This window comes from Macaca thibetana, chromosome 1 (genome assembly GCF_024542745.1).
Source record: "Macaca thibetana thibetana isolate TM-01 chromosome 1, ASM2454274v1, whole genome shotgun sequence".
Lineage (NCBI taxonomy): Eukaryota > Metazoa > Chordata > Mammalia > Primates > Cercopithecidae > Macaca > Macaca thibetana.
In genome coordinates, this window is record NC_065578.1 from 15151299 (window position 1) to 15167286 (window position 15988).

Below are 15988 nucleotides of genomic sequence, written 5' to 3' on the forward strand. Positions count from 1 at the left end.
GGGAGAAGGGAACAATTAGTTTTTGTTAGCAGGAGAAGGACTCCAGGGAAAGTTTCAGAGACAAACAGATGCTTAAAGTTGGGACTTACCGAATGAGTGGGGCCCCCATAAGTTTTCCCATTTAGTGAGAAATGCCAAAGGAGCTATGGCTAATGTTCACTTCTTTTGTGACACCAAGGTGTTTTCTATTTTTGTACAAATTTCTTTGAAACCTGACAAAGTAATGTGGTTTTCCAATTTAGGACCTATCCTGCTGCTGGCCTGTCAGCTGCCTGCTTACCCGGCATGCTGGATGACACCACAGTTCTGGGGCCCCATGCTCTTCATTTTCTACCTTGAGTGGCTGCCAGGCCCAAGGACCAGAATGCATGTGCAACAACCAAGCATCCTTGAACAGCTGTAAGAGAAAAAACCAATGACAAGACTCAGGTGTGATATGTGTTCCAAAACACACACACACACAGAGTTGTAGTCTCAAAGCTGTCCTGTCTGGTCTTGAAAGGATGTGGGCTCTTCAGAAGGAATAGCAAAATCCTCAGTTAATAATTCACTTGTGCATGCATCCACTTATGCTTTCATTCATTCATATATTACCACTGGCTTAGCATATGGAATTGTGCTTGTGACCCATGAATCAACTGTAAGTGGTTTTGACACTTGCCCATAATTTTATGTGTATGTATTGGGGATTGAAGGAGAGGATAAATAATACATATCCACAGCTTTCTGAATCTGCTTTTTTTTTTTTTTTTTTTTTTTTTTTGAGACTGAGTCTCGCTCTCTCGCCCAAGCTGGAGTGCAGTGGTGTGATCTCAGCTCACTGCAACCTCCGCCTCCCGGGTTCAAGTGATTCTCCTGTCTCACCCTCCTGAGTAGCTGGGACTACAGGCGCGTGCCACCACACCCGGCGGATTTTTTTAATTTTTAGTAGAGACAGGGTTTCACCATGTTAGCCAGGATGGTCTCAATCTACTGACCTCGTGATCTGCCCGCCTTGGCCTCCCAAAGTGCTGGGATTACAGGCATGAGCCACCGCGCCCGGCCCTGAATGTGCATTCTTAAATTCTGTGTGAACTCTGACAGTTATCAACCTGCTTTTTTGTTCCACTGCCCTCTCCCCTTTGAAAAAATGATAGCAGTAAACTTTATCGCCTAAAAAGGAAATAGGAATAGGAAGAATATAGATATGAATATTCAAGAGACAAATATCTATGATTAAAAGGATCCCCTCAACCCTAAAAAAGAGCAGAAACAAAGACCAGAAAATACAAAGGCTAAACCCAAAAAGCATTCCTTAAATTAAAATGCCATGGAAATAGTCTTGTATACTCCTAGAGAAGAAGACAGGGGAAACAGGTTTTGAACACTTAGCAGCATGCACATGGGAATGCCACAGAAGCAATACTCACAGCATTGGGACCGCCACACCCTCCGAGGATTAAGATAGTTGCATCATCTATGACAATCTGGGGAGGGGAAGACATTGAAAATAAACCTACAAAGACACAGGTTTCTGACTTTCTATGCTTCACTGGTATATGAAAATAGCCTACCTAGCTCCCAAATGGGAATGTTCTAGTTACCATAACCGCTCCATTCTCCTAAAAACATGTCAATTCTGATCCCTGTGAACAAATTACTGATAATTCACCTGAAAGGATACATTCTTTGTTGATCAAATATTAACATGAATGTCAACCACATAAAATGCAAGATTCTCTTGAGAAATGACACAGCAAAGTAAATGCTTTAGGGAGGAGCATAATATAAAACCACTATAAATAATATGACCAATTAGAAGTTGAAAAATAAATACCAGTAAAAAAGAATGATACATTTGCTTTGGCTTAGTGCATATTGGCATCTTACCTGACTCCCTCCTCCCTCTCCCGTCCTAACTGAAAGATGCTACAGTGTTTGCTGAATAGTTATTTTAATTCCTGAGCACCTGAGATTGGCCACCTCGAGGATGAGGACTGGGGCCGGAGATGTTCGGCTTGGACCACGCCCACTGCTCGAGGTCAAGGACCCAGACATCATTGCTCCTGTGAATTAAGGACAGAAGGATGAAGGGAGTTAGGAGCTCCCACGGACCATAATGGTGGCTGGGGAGTTCCACATGCCTGTGCCCATCTGGCAAACTTATACCATTTTCACTTTCACAGACTGTGTGGGCTGGAGCAGGTTTTAGAGATGGCCTATTCAGAGTTCAGGGGCTTCTGAACCAGAAAGACCATGTTGCTGAATCCCAGCTCTGTAGCCTGAACAAGTCACTTAATTTTCTCTAACTCTCGCTTCATCTATAAAATGAAAAGACTGTTACTACTCTCTGAGGAGCTGATATAAATGAAGGGACCTTTATAAAGATGCGCAGCAAAGTGTTATGCTCCTACTTAGCTCTTACACTGTATCTTTCTTCCCCTACTTTCCGTAGCAGTCATCCTGAGACCTTCCCTCTGCTCTTTCCACAAGGCCTCATCTGGGCTATGTCTGCGGCCAGACACTAGTACCTGACGAGATGATTTTTTAAACCATCTATTAACTGAAGTAAAAGCAGATGATTAAAAAAATAGTTAATTGGTGCAGCAGGAAATAGATACTGGTCAAGGTACAGTTTTCAAAAGCAAAAACCACAAAGAAGAGAAAAAATGATTCAAAAGGCAGCTTCATCATGGTCCAGGAGTTAAAAGCTTTATCGATTCTGGCTACAAAAAGTAATTTCACAATGACTAATGAAAGCTGCAGTTTTATCAAGGACAAACTGGCATCTCTAACCCTCAAGGGACCAACATGATGAGGATAGACTCCTGGATGGCAGTCTCTCTTTTATGGTCACTTAAGGTCATGGATTCACCCACAAAAATACAGGAATAATAGTTCCAACATCTGAAATCCTAAACTCTCTCACTGGGAGAGTAGCCCCTATCATCTCTCTCCATAATTGTTTTAAAATATGAAGATGGAAATGCCCTAAGGGAGGACAGGGGTGGGATGCTCTTGCTGCTGACAGCTCATCAACTTCTACTTCAGAGCACGGGGGAAATGACCACGACTGCTGCTACCGCTGAATCAGACAGTGATACAGATAGAATGTTCTGGCTCCTGACTATGGCTTGAGCTGTCCAGTATGGCCAGAAGTGGAGAGGACAGGAGGTAGGGAGAATGACATCACAGAAGTGTCACGCCTGACACAGGTTTCCTGCTCCTACCCAATCCACAACCCATCCCATTTGTTTTTCTTTCTTTTCTTTCCTTCTTTCTTTCTTTTCATGCCCTTTACATGTGGCTCAACCAACCTATCACATTTGGAGGGCCTGCCATTTCCACTTGTCCTGTCAATCTCCCCCTCTCCTCCTCTAAAGCCCAAAAGTGAAAGAGCTGAGTAATAAAGTAGAATAAGTAAAGCAATCTGTTTCTCAGAATTTGGACTGCTGTAGGCACAGTACAGCAGGCAAGGTGGAGGTTCCATGAATTTGATCCTACTGAACAGAACCACGTGTCAATGAGATTCTATGTAACTATGATTTTACAGAGCAAATTTTTTAACTTATTGGTCTGTGATTAAGGGATCAGAAAACAGAATGCTAGGATGAGATAACTAATTCAATTAATTAGAGCCATGCTCAGGAATACTGACCCTAATTCACTTTTTTTTTTTTTTCCTTGAAAGTCTCGATCTGTTGCTCAGGCAATGGCACGATCCTGGCTCACTGTAACCGCCACTTCCCAGGTTCAAGCGATTCTCCTGCCATAGCCTCCGAGTAACTGGGACTACAGGTGTGTGCCACCACGCCCGGCTAATTTTTCTATTTTTAGTAGAGATGGGGCTTCACCATGTTTGCCATGCTGGTCACGAACTCCTGACCTCAGGTGATCCACCCACCTTGGCCTCCCCAAATGCTGGGATTACAGGTGTGAATTAGGCACCTGGTCCCTAATTCACTTTTTAAGCCTGTTATTCCCAGGAGTATTTACCTTCAGGCTCATATGGAGCAAACCAAATGTACTTACATTTGCCGGGATCCTAAAGAGCCACCAAAGACAATCATTTTATCATCTATTACACAGGAGGAGTGGCCAGCCATGGGAGGTGGCCCATGGGTTGTCACAATGCAGTTCCACCTAATGTAAAAAGACAGAAGGAAGCCAAGAAGTCAGCACCACACGCTTTATTTAAAAATAGAAAGTAGGCCTCCATTTAAAATGATAATCCTATCACCTTCAGCAGAGATTTGTCGGGATAATAAGTAGAGGATGGCATAAGGTATTTATGCCTTTCCTGTAAGTTTGCTTAAAGTTATATTCACTTTCAAGTTCTGAATGTAAATAGTCTGGAGGGAGAGAGATGAGAAAACGATGACGAGACAAGATCATGGTTTGCTGACAGAGCACCACCTGCCACCTGCTACCTCTCCCTATGGTCCTGATCAGTAACAGCTAACAAGCGCCATGTACTAAGTATTCCATTACAAGAAACAGCAGTTGCTGTCATTAAGAAATATATGTTTGATAAACAATTCAGAGTAAGTCTTGGAGACACAGTTAGGAGTAAAGAATCATCTGGATCTACAACACTCCTGGAGTGTTAGCAGTCAAAGCTGAAGAGCTCACTGTTCTTCAACTGGCTCATTCATTTTTCTTGAAAGAGGAATAAATCTCTTCTATTTTTTCTCTTTAGAATAAGGGTTCTAAATGCAGAGTTCTAAGGGAGTCCTGTAAACTCTCTGAAACTGTTGGTAAAATCTGTGTATATGTACATTTTTCCCCTTCCTGGGAAGAGAGTCCACAGCTTTCCATCTAATTCTCAAAGGGACTCTTGACTCAAAAAAACAAAGAATCCACTGATTTAAGGTCTCTTTTTCCAGATTTAAAGAGTTTATCTTTGTGACTTACCAATTTTTAGAGGGTGAGTAAGTGTGTATTTCATCAAAGAATCTCTCTGGCTGGTGTAGGGGATAAGGGCTTGGCCGCGTCCAGCCACCAAACAGCACTAGCAAGTCCTTATACACGACCAGAGTTGCTCCAGCTTTGGGGGAAGGATAGGACCCTAGGGAAAGTCAGTAACACCATGGTTAGCATTCAGGATCTCACAAAAATCTGTAGTTAGATCACCTTTCCCTGGAAGAGTAACAAAAGGGGAACTAATACTACAAAGCGCAGAGGAAAGGTGGAAAGAAAACTGGATTTGAGAGTCTGAGAGAAAATCATCACTAATTCACATATCTTTTATTATTAACACAGAGAAATCTGAATTAGAGGAAAGTTACTTAGCCTCTCTTATGTTTATAATTTGCTCACCTAAAATTAGGGATGACAGTACCTATCTCATAAGGCTGTTTTGAGTATTAAATAGTATATTCAAAGCACCTAACATAATGCCTGGCACATAGAAAGTGGTCAACAAATGAGCACCCCTTCCCATCCCCTTAACAGAGGTCACAAAGAAAAGAAAGAAGGTAGAGGATCAGGGAGAAGTATATATAGAGGCTGGATGCCTGGATGCAACTTAAAAATAACTTGTTACAAAACACAGGTTAAAAAAGGAGGCAGAACACAGTTCTTATTTGTCCTGTGAGTCAAATGTTAACATAGGGACCTCTAGGCCCCTAGCTATGGGCTTCACATAACCAGACAGCCTCAGCCTAGCACAAATGGGGCAAACTTTTAAGGCTTGGTGTGAAGGAATTCCAATGAAACCATGAGTCTTACACCAAACACCATCTAGGCTGGACCTCTGGGATACACTGATCAAATTCTGAAAAAAACAAAGTTTGGTTTATGCTGGAAAACTTGAGAGATAACAAATGTCTTACAGGAGCATAATTTTTCAAAATCTATTGTCTTTGAAATAACAATTGCTATTTCTCCCCATCCCTCACTCTACATATCACCTTTAGTTTGCTCAAGACCAAAGTAACTTGTCCCAGTATCCAGGTGTCAGTAAATACCAGAATACTTTTTTTTTTCTCTTTGGAAACAGAGTCTCACTTTGTCGCCCAGGCTGGAGTGCAATGATGCGATCTTGGCTCACTGCAACCTCCACCTCCTGGATTCAAGTGATTTTCCTGCCTCAGCCTCCCGAGTAGCTGGGATTACAGGCATCTGCCATCATGCCCAGTTAATTTTTGCATTTTTAGTTGAGACCAGGGTTTCACCATGTTGGCTAGGCTGGTCTCAAACTCCTGACCTCAGGTGATCCACCCACCTTGGCCTCCCAAAGTGCTGGGATTAGAGGCGTGAGCCACCATACCTGGCCGAGAATGCTTTTTTTAAAAAAATCTTTTTTTTTTCTTTTTGGTTAAAACTACAGGATTCATTTTTCACGGAGATCTTAAGCAGAAGGAATCCCAACACTACATTGACCTGACAGCAGTGGAGATGCTCCAATCTAGGTGGAGAGCTTTGCTTCCTCTTTCAGTAGCACGTTATGGGAACACTGAAAAGCCCTGCTCAGATTGCTTTAATGGTGTCACTTACAAAGTCTCAAGGTTCAGAAGGCAGAGCAGAGGACTGTCTTTCTTGTGATCTCACTTAGGGGAACAATACGATTTACTGAGAAGGCACCAGTCCTCAAGAGTACGGGGTGAGCATCTAAGAACACCATTTGGCATCAGCTATTTTTAGTTTCTTTTTCCTTTTCTTTGAGACAGGGTCTTGCTGTTGCCCAGGCTGGAGTGCAGTGGCACAATTATGGTTCACTGCAGCCTCGACCTCCTGGGCTCAAAGGATCCTCCCACTTTAACCTCCCAAATAGCTCAGAATACAGACAAGCACCACCATGCCCAACTGATTTTTTTTGTAGTGACAGGGCTTCCCTATGTTGCCCAGGCTGGTCTCGAACTCAGGCTGGTTCAAGCAATCCTGCTGCCTTGGCCTTTCAAAGTGTTAGGAATACAGGTGGGAGCCACTGTGCCTGTCCATGTCAGCTATTTTGAATATTTTCCTAAATAAAACCAACACTAATCCAGACCACAGGATCTGACTGTAGAAATAAGTCTTTAACTATTTATTATTTATTTTGAGACAGGGTCTAGCTTTGTCACCCAGGCTAGAGTGCAGTAACACGATCATGGCTCACTGCAGCCTCGACTTCCCTAGGCTGAAGCAATCCTCTCGCCTCAGCCTTTTGAGTAGGTGAGACTATAGGCACGTAATATCATATCCAGTTAATTTTTAAAATTTTTTGTAGTGATCAGGTCTTGCTATGTTGCTCAGGCTGGCCTCAAACTCCTGGCCTCAAGCGATCCTCCCGCCTCAGCCTCCCAAAGTGCTGGGACTATAGGCATTACCCACCTCACCCAGCCAGAAAACTTCTCTAGGAAGAGTTATCACATCAATCTGAAGTGCTGAGGTATTCTCTACCCCCAAATCCCACAAGAATAGTGACTAAGGAGGCTGTTGTCCTTCACATAGCCTTATTGTTCCTGGTCAAAAACGTTTACCTCCCCAAGGGGATCTATCTCCTAGTCCAATTAGAAAGCCTAAGTAATATAATAGTCTAGTTAAAACACAACTGTTGCTCTAAAATAAATTAATTTGTGAAATACCAGACAAAGTTTCTAAGTTCTTGCCTCTAACTTGGAAATCATCAGTATTATGAAACAGAAAAAAGAATAAACAAATAAACACATCACAGGCTTCGGCAAAGTAGTAATGTAAACTTTCTAGGCTAGAATGTGGATTTGGATTTGATATACTGAGCTTAAAGAAATTTTAAATGCAGTATAAGAATATATACCTCTTGCCAGGCGCAGTGGGTCACACCTGTAATCCCAGCACTTGGGGAGGGCAAGGCAGGCAGATCTCTTAAGGTCAGAAGTTTGAGACCAGCCCAGTCAACGTGGTGAGATCCTGTCTCTACTAAAAATACAAAAAGTTAGCCAGGCGTGGTAGCCCACGCTTGTAATTCCAGCTACTCAGGAGGCTGAGGCACGAGAATTGCTTGAAACTAGGAGGTGGAGGTTGCAGTGAGCTGAGATTGCACCACTGCACTCCAGCCTGGGTGAAAGAGCAAGACTCTGTCTCAAAATATATATATATATATATATTTTAAAGGGAGACATATTCATAGAATTTTAAAAAGTATTCATAAAACAGCATATATAATGAAACTAGAGGAAAGACTACACTTTAGATCTGTACTGCCCAACAAAGTCACCATTGGCCACATATTGCCCATGGTTATCAAACTGAAGAGCACAGATGTAGGACATTTCTATCATTGCAGAAAGTTCTATCGAACAGTGCTGTTTTAGAAGAAGGTTTTAACTTTGTCAACAGCGTGCCTATGTCTGGGGAGTATGGGAAAGTAGTAGTGATAGATGAATAACTTAACTCCAAGAGAAATGACAATTATTGTTACTATAACTCTTACTACTGCTACTGATAGTAATGACTAATATTTATTGAGCATCTACATCTATTATGTACTACGCAGTTTTTTTTTGAGACAGAATGTTGCTCTGTCACCCAGGCTGGAGTGCAATGGCACAATCTCAGCTCACTGCAACCCCTGCCTCCCAGGTTCAAATGATTCCCCTGTCTCAGCCTCCCAAGTAGCTGGGATTACAGACACACGCTGCCACGCCCAGCTACTTTTTTGTATTTTAGTAGAAACGGGGTTTCACTGTGTTGCCCAGGCTGGTCTCAAACTCCTGAGCTCAGGCAATCCACCGGCCTCGGCCTCCTAAAGTGCTAGGATGACAGTTGTGAGCCAGCGTGCCTGGCCCAATTACTACGCAGCTTTTTATGTGCTTTGCATGTTTTGAGACGGAGTCTCGCTCTGTTGCCCAGGCTGTAGTGCAGTGGCGCGATCTCGGCTCACTGCAAGCTCCACCTTCCGGGTTCACGCCATTCTCCTGCCTCAGCCTCCCGAGTAGCTGGGACTACAGGCGCCCGCCACCACGCCCAGCTAATTTTTTTTTGTATTTTTTAGTAGAGATGGGGTTTCACCGTGTTAGCCAGGATGGTCTCGATCTCCTGACCTCGTGATCCGCCCGTCTCGGCCTCCCAAAGTGCTGTGATTACAGGCTTGAGCCACCGCGCCCGGCCGCATGTAATAATTAATTTAATCCTTCTAAAACTCCTAGTTTTATTCCTGTTTTACACATAAGAAACCTGAGGACACAACTCTTTAAATAACTTGCCCAAGGTCATAGAAATAATAAGTGAAGAGCCAGGATTCTAATCCATTTATTCCAGATTTTAATTTTTAATTTTATTTTTTTGAGATGAGGTCTCACTCTGGCGCCCAGGCTGGAATGCAGTGGTGTGACTGATCATGGCTCACTGCACCTCTGACTTCCTGGGTGCAAGGGATCCTTCTACCTCAGCCTCATAAGCAGCTAAGACTACAGTCACAGGCCACCATGTCCAGCTAATTTTTTTTTTTTTGTAGAGATGGGGGTCTCTCCATGTTGCCCAGACTGGTCTTAATCTCAAGTAATTCTCCCACCGCTGCCACCTCGCAAAGTGCTGGAATTACAGGCATGAGCCACCTCACCCAGCTATTCTTTTAAAAGAATGAGCTTTAAAGTCAGAATATATCATGCTGCACTTCATGCATACAGATACATTCCTTCTGAATAGTTGCCACAAACAAGTCTGATGCCTTAAAAGGTCTAGTGTTTCAAAGCTGAAGAAGTTCTTTCTTAAATCTTAATCCAGTAAAGCCAAAGATCTAGTCAGAGAGAAATAAATTAAACAGAAGGCTATTCCTAGAACCTCTTTTTCTCTACAACGCTCTGGAACACACTCCACCTCTAATATAGGACCATTTACTTATTCTCTGAACTCTCCAGGGAAAGGTAAGCTGAGGCCAGTGATAATGATAAATCAATATAAGAGATCCTCTAGGATTATCTTATGTAAAGGCTTTCCAAAACGATGCCTCAGGTATCTTGACCTTTCAGAAAGGCAAATTTTTTCCCTTTACTTTTTATCCCACGAAGAGGGAGAACTCCTCCATCTAGAATTTATCTCCACGGCCTGTTTTATGTCACAAAGTGTAGGAGCATCTTAGTTAAATACCTCAATTTCAGCATCTTAATTATCTCAACTAAGTAGGGGGAAATTAAATCAATTGTATACCCCCACCTCAATTTGTGGGTGAACTGGAAAAAAACTTACCATACAAGAACAAATGAGGGGCCAGAGATCAACATACAGCTTTTATACAGTGAGGTCAGCAACCAGAAGTCAAGGATACAGGTGTATTAGGTTTTTTGTTTTTTTTTGTTTTGTTTTTTTTTTTTTTTGAGACGGAGTCTCACTCTGCGGTCGCCCAGGCTGGAGTGCAGTGGCGCGATCTCAGCTCACTGCAAGCTCCACCTCCCAGGTTCAAGCAATTCTCCTGCCTCAGCCTCCCAAGAGCAGCTGGGACTACAGGCACCCACCACCAGGCCCAAGCTAATTTTTTTTTTTTTTTTTTTTTTTTTTTTAGTAGAGATGGGGTTTCACTGCGTTAGCCAGGATGGTCTCGATCTCCTGACCTTGTGATCCGCCTGCCTCGGCCTCCCAAAGTGCTGAGATTACAGGCGTGAGCCACCGTGCCCAGCCCAGGTATTTCATATTTTATGTGACCCTGATTACCCATAAAATATTTGGCAGCATATTTATTGCAAATTGGATACTTTTAAATTATTGCTACTTTAAGAATTGATATTGTGAAGCCTTTATAAAGAACTCCTACTTCCATTATTTCTAAAAATCTACGTATTTCATATATGTGTGTGTGTGTGTGTATATATATATATATATATATATATTTTGAGATGGGGTCTTGTTATGTTGCCCAGTCTGGTCTTTAACTCCTGAGCTCAAGCAGTCCTCTTGCCTCAGCCTCCTGAGCAGCTGGGACTATAGGAGTGTACCACCATGCCTGGCTCATATTTCATACTTTGAATTTGTTTAAAGCAGATGGTCCTTAATTCCTTCTCAATGATCTTAATGCAAAGTCTACAAATCAAATGAATTTACGGTGAGATCAGGTGGGATGTGATGGCTCAAGTCTGTAATCCTCGCACTTTGGGAGGTTGAGGCGAGTGGATCACTTGAGGCCAGGAGTTTGAAACCAGCCTGGGCAACATGGCAAAACCATGCCTCTACTAAAAATACAAACATTAGCCAGGTGTGGTGGTGTGTGCCTGTGGTCCCAGTTACTCGGGATGCTGTGGCAGAAGAATCGCTTGAACCCGGGAGGTGGAGGTTGCAGTGAGCCCAGACCGTGCGCCAGTACACATGGTGAGGTCAGAGATTATAGGGATCCATGAATTTTGGCAATTTCTTTTTCTTTTTGGGACAGAGTCTAACTCTGCAGTCCGGAGTGCAGTGGCGTGACTGATTTCAAATAACTGCAACTCCGACTTCTTGAGCTCAGGTGATTCTCCCACCTCAGCCTCCCAAGTAGCTAGGACTACAGGCACGTGCCACCATGGCAGGCTAGTTTTTTGTGATTTTAGTAGAGATGGCATTTCACCATGTTGCATAGGCTCGTCTCAAACTCCTGGACTCAAGCAATCTGCCCGCCTCAGCCTCCCAACGTGCTAGGATTACAGGCGTGAGCCACAACTTTGGTAATTTCTATATCAAAGAATAACATTCTCTTTAGCCAAAGTGGAGTTCTGGAAAACAAACAATAAGTCTCTACTAGAACTTCAAAAAAAACATGAAAAGCCATATTCAAATTACATAACTTTATTCATTTCTTTTTTAAGTTCCAGGAAAAGCAAGCCATTTAAAGAGTGCCTAAGCTGGGCACAGTGGCTCACACCTGTAATCCCAGCACTTTGGGAGGCCAAAGCGGGCAGATCACGAGGTCAGGAGATCGACACCATCCTGGCTAAGACGGTGAAGCTCTGTCTCTACTAAAAATACAAAAAATTAGGCGAGCATGGTGGTGGGCGCCTGTAGTCCAGCTACTTGGGAGGCTGAGGCAGGAGAATCGCTTGAACCTGGGAGGCGGAGCTTGCAGTGGGCCCAGATTGTGCCACTGCACTCCAGCCTGGATGGCAGAGCGAGACTCCATAGAAAAAAAAAAAAAAAAGAGTGCCTATAAACTTTCTTTAAAAACACACGGCTGGGCAGGCATGGTGGATCATGCCTGTAATTCTAGCACTTTGGGAGGCCGAGGCTGGTGATCACCTGAGGTCAGGAGCTCGAAAGCAGCCTGGCCAATATGGTGAAGCCCCATCTCTACTAAAAATACAAAAAATTAGCCAGGCATGATGATGCACACCTGTAATCCCAGCTACTTGGGAGGCTGAGGCAGGAGAATCGCTTGAACCCGGGAGGCGGAGGTTGCCGTGAGCCAAGATTGCACCACTGCACTCCAGCCTGGGCAACAAGAGTGAAACTCAGTCTCAAGGAAAAAACAAACAAAAAAGAAAACCATGGCCATACATTATTAACAAAAACTTTTTTTTTTTTGAGACGGAGTCTCGCTCTTGTACCCCAGGCTGGAGTGCAATGGCACAATCTCGGCTCACTGCAACTTCCACCTCCTGGGTTCAAGGGATTCTCCTGGCTCAGCCTCCCAAGTAGCTGGAATAAGAGGTGTGTGCCACCACGCCTGGTTAATTTTTGTATTATTAGTAGAGATGAGGTTTCACCATGTTGGCCAGGCTGGTCTCGAACTCCTGATCTCGGGTGACCTGCCTGCTTCGGCCTCCCAAAGTGCAGGGATTACAGGCATGAGCCACCACGCCAGGCCAATAATAACTTTTATATGGAGTAGCCGTAGATAAAATGTCAAGTCTTGACTTTGAAGAACTGCCCCTATGTGCATGTAATTCATTTCAAACAGCAGTTACAGTTACAGCACATAGGTTTAATACATTTTTATTAAAACACACAGATCTGCCACACTAGCACCTGAGTAATTGGAAATCTTGAACAACATGGAGTACTCTGGGAATAGCTGACATCGATAGTTAAAAAGGCACATAACCACTATGGTGACATATGGTGAAATAAATACTCCTCCTGCAAGAACACTTATAAAATGAAGGTTTTATACTCATTAGGACATTTCTTGGCCTGCCTTCAAAATAATGAGGACACTGGGCTTCTAAATTCAGTCTAAGTGCCATTACTGCACAACAGTGAAGAAAGGAAGGGTGTCATTCCCATCAAGCACCACAGGACCAAATGTGCCCACATCAAGCACAGATGAATATGTTACTTGAGCCTTTTCCCCTAGAGCCAGGAGTCATCCTCATGGGCTTCATTCCCCAAACACACCAAAGGCCTCCTAAATCGCACAGCAGATATGATCAATGGAACAAATTTCAAAACAAAGCATGAGCCCAAAAGGCAGTTGTGGGAAACTGGATAATCAGATAGACATCCTATACAACAGAACTAACATTCCCTAAAACTGCTAATCAGTTCAGATGTTTCCCAAGGTTCCTATGAAATCAGAGGAAAATTTCACATGTGAAAGTGGTAGAATTACATGGCATTCTTGTTTACCTTTGCAAAGAAGCTGGTTAAACAGTGAAGCAGTTCCAAATCCTAGTTTGATTTCTACACCACTTTCCCACAATTGTAGTTTCTATTTCACAGAACCCAGGACTAAATAGAGCAGCTCAACTATTTGATAACAAGATAAAACAATCACCTGTTTTAATTGGGGATGCCTGTATTTTATGCATGATTAAAAAATATATGTATATACTTTTTGAGATGGAGTTTCACTCTTGTTGCCCAGGCTGGAGTGAAATGGCGCAATCTCGGCTCACTGCAGCCTCTGCCTCCCAGGTTCAAGTGATTCTCCTGCCTCAGCCTCCCTAGTAGCTGGGATTACAAGCATGCACCACCAAGTGGCTAATTTTGTATTTTTAGTAGAGACGGGGTTTCTCCATGTTGGTCAGGCTGGTCTCGAACTCTTGACCTCAGGTGATCCGCCCACCTTGGCCCCCCAAAGTGCTGGGATTACAGGCGTGAGCTACCATGCCCAGTCTAAAAAAGTATTTTTGTATCTCCATGGTATGATCATTTTTTAGTATTAGTTTATTGTTAAGGTGTTATAAATATACTGTTTGATGGCCTATTATGTGCTAACTACTGAGTACTATGAATTTTATATTTATTATCTAATTTAATCATTATAATCTTAAAATGCAGGTATTATTACTAGTCCCATTTTACAGATGAATAATAATAATGGTAGTTGAAGCTAATGCATAATGCTTATTACAATGAGCCAGAAACTGTTCTAGGTGCTACCTGAAAACTAAAAAAGAAAAAAAAAAAAAGCAAATTCCATGTTCTGAGTAACCAGAAATCCAACCTAAAGGGTTATTTAATGAAAGAAGAGTTAATCCCTTGTCTTTGGAAGTTTAGGTTCAGATAAGTCCCTATCCAAAAAATAAAAAATGCATTTCAAGTCCTCCTAAAGCCTTTTGGTCCTGATCTGCATACTACACAGTTGGCTCTGAGTACCGGTGTCTTAGGCAATAATAGCCAAATGTCACAAGATGAGAAGCAGGTTTACAATCCTAGCATTTTCTCAATATCACTTACATTCTCAACAAATAGAACTGTTACTCTATTCTTATACACTTCAGACTTTTGGGGAGAAACTGACTTATTTACTTATTTTTATTTCTTTAAGAAAATGAAAGTGCTTTAAAACACTTTCAAATAAAATAAACAACATAGAACTTTTAAAAGAAAAAGTCAGAACCCTTTCTACCCCATGGAAAATGGCTATTTTCATTGCTGTTTTCAAAGTATAGTATTTTTTTAAAAAACAGAAACATGTCTTTCACACATATATAGAGTATACATGTGTTAGGATATATTTAACTTATTAATAAGGGAGCAAGCAGGAAGTAGTGCTAATTCAAAAGAGAATCTGAGGAAAAGAGGCATGCTAAAATGCCTGCTAAGAGCCAGGCACAGTGGCATGCACCTCTGTAGTCCCCAGCTACTCAGGAGACTGAGGCAGGAGGATGGCTTGATGCCAGGAGTTCCAGACCAGCTTGGGCAACATAGTGAGATCCTGTCTCTACAAAATATTTAAAAATTAGCTAGGTGTGGTGGTGTGTGCCTGTGGTCCTAGCTATTTGGGAGGCTGGGATGGGAGGATCACTTGAGCCCAAGAGTCTAGTCTAGCCTAGGCCATATACAGCACCCCCTGTTTCTTAAAGAAGTCTGCTAGCCGGGCGCGGTGGCTCACGCCTGTAATCCCAGCACTTTGGGAGGCCGAGGCGGGTGGATCACAAGGTCAGGAGATCGAGACCACGGTGAAACCCCGTCTCTACTAAAATTACAAAAAATGAGCCGGGCGCAGTGGCGGGCGCCTGTAGTCCCAGCTACTCGGGAGGCTGGGGCAGGAGAATGGCGTGAACCCAGGAGGCGGAGCTTGCAGTGAGCCAGGATCGCGCCACTGCACTCCAGCTTGGGCGACAGAGCAAGACTCCATCTCAAAAAAAAAAAAAAAAAAAAAAGAAGTCTGCTAAGTTAAGGACAAAACTAGTTAACATCTATGGGACAGTAAAACTGTAACCTTTGGGTTAATATTCCTATTTGACAGACATGATCTGTATCTTTTACAGGCAAAAATCTACAATTTACATGTAACTTCCCAAAGCCTAAGCCCTAACTAATGATAAACAGCAAGTAAAAAAAGCTACATTCCTCTAGGGTAGTTTTCAAACTGGCTATATCAGAAGCAGCTGGAGGACTTATTAAAAGATTGCTGGGCCTCACCTCTGAGTTTTGCTATTCAGTAGGTCTTGGGTGGGGCCTGAGAAGTGGCATTTCTTTTTTTTTTTTTTTTTTTTTTTTTTTTGAGACGGAGTCATGCTCTGTCGCCCAGGCTGGAGTGCAGTGGCCGGATCTCAGCTCACTGCAAGCTCCGCCTCCCGGGTACACGCCATTCTCCTGCCTCAGCCTCCCAAGTAGCTGGGACTACAGGCGCCTGCCACTTCGCCCGGCTAGTTTTTTTTTTTTGTATTTTTTAGTAGAGACGGGGTTTCACCGT

At 43.0% G+C, this 15988-nt stretch overlaps 2 protein-coding genes across 2 annotated transcripts in view; one reads left to right on the forward strand and one right to left on the reverse strand.

Annotated features, from left to right (window-relative positions):
* The window catches only part of NECAP2 (NECAP endocytosis associated 2), a 283382-nt gene that overhangs the window by 77443 nt on the left and 189951 nt on the right, over nucleotides 1-15988 (forward strand). The gene's annotated exons all lie outside the window — the stretch shown is intronic.
* The window catches only part of FBXO42 (F-box protein 42), a 98801-nt gene that overhangs the window by 5134 nt on the left and 77679 nt on the right, over nucleotides 1-15988 (reverse strand). The window contains exons 5-9 of the mRNA XM_050791006.1: nucleotides 4894-5047; nucleotides 4012-4122; nucleotides 1949-2045; nucleotides 1410-1466; nucleotides 281-397 (exon numbers count right to left, since the gene is read on the reverse strand). Of these exons, the coding sequence (XP_050646963.1) occupies nucleotides 281-397; nucleotides 1410-1466; nucleotides 1949-2045; nucleotides 4012-4122; nucleotides 4894-5047 (536 nt within the window). The remainder of the gene's footprint in view (nucleotides 1-280; nucleotides 398-1409; nucleotides 1467-1948; nucleotides 2046-4011; nucleotides 4123-4893; nucleotides 5048-15988) is intronic.